This window comes from Mandrillus leucophaeus, unplaced genomic scaffold (assembly GCF_000951045.1).
Source record: "Mandrillus leucophaeus isolate KB7577 unplaced genomic scaffold, Mleu.le_1.0 Scaffold315, whole genome shotgun sequence".
NCBI classification, from domain to species: domain Eukaryota; kingdom Metazoa; phylum Chordata; class Mammalia; order Primates; family Cercopithecidae; genus Mandrillus; species Mandrillus leucophaeus.
Genome location: NW_012103310.1, coordinates 1,562,988 through 1,563,947, shown reverse-complemented (window position 1 = coordinate 1,563,947; position 960 = coordinate 1,562,988). Strand labels below are relative to the sequence as shown.

At 42.9% G+C, this 960-nt stretch overlaps 1 protein-coding gene across 1 annotated transcript in view; it reads right to left on the bottom strand.

The window, feature by feature from the left end:
- Positions 1–960, bottom strand: part of TTC3 (tetratricopeptide repeat domain 3) — a 158,420-nt gene that overhangs the window by 11,699 nt on the left and 145,761 nt on the right. The window contains 1 exon segment of the mRNA XM_011987753.1: positions 74–200. Coding sequence (XP_011843143.1) covers positions 74–200 — 127 coding nt within the window.

Here is a 960-nt window from a genome sequence, read left to right as displayed (position 1 = left end):
TTTTTTTTTTTTTTAAACATTTCTCATATTTTATAAATAAAGAAGGATGAAGTGGAACATCTGGATAAAATACCTTTTTCTTTTTCTGTCCGTCTAGAATGTGTTCTGTCACTCTTTGGACAATTTCATCAATACTCAATCCTGAGAGTGAGTTCTTGTTTTTGCTTCGCACTTTTTTAATAAAACCAGCAAGCTCGGTGCTGAAAGGGAGAGTTAGTGTTAAGTGACAACAGAAAGTTCCCTACTGCTAAGCACTATTACACGCCAATATTAATCCAACAGCCCAACCCAAAGACACAAAGACAAATGCACACAAAATTAATTTGAAGACCACTAATAACAACCATAACTGTATCTAAAAAGCAGAGCTATTTTTTTTTTTGAGACACAGTCTCACTCTGTCACCCAGGCTAGAGTGCAGTGGCACAATCCCTGCTCACCGCAACCTCCGTCTCTTGGGTTCAAGCGAGTTTTGTATTTTTTTTTTTTTTTAAGAAAAGATGGGGTTTCACCATGTTGGCCAGGCTGGTCCCGAACTCCTGACCTCAGGTGATCCACCTGCCTCGGCCTGGCGTGAGCCACGTCGCCTGCTGGCTAATCATATTTTAACTGCTCCACTGTTTACAAATTTCAGTTCTGAAGCTTCTAATTAACACTGTCTCAGAAACTGAAATAATAGGGCAGATGCCAAAGGTCATTCCTGAGCGTAGAGTCCTTTGTTCCGAGCTGCACTTCAGAGACACTGCCTCTATGTCATCATCTCTCACAGCTGAGACAAGAGGCAACTCTGCCCCCTTGCACCAACCTGAACAGCAGAAACCAGAGGTGGAGGCAGAAATGCTACTGAAGAGCCTGCCGTCATCCCAACCCTATTTACAGCTCTTGCTCACTCAGTTAAGGGCAGCTTTTTCCCACATTCACAAGGACCCCTTGTTAACATGTCCACATGCCCCATTCACT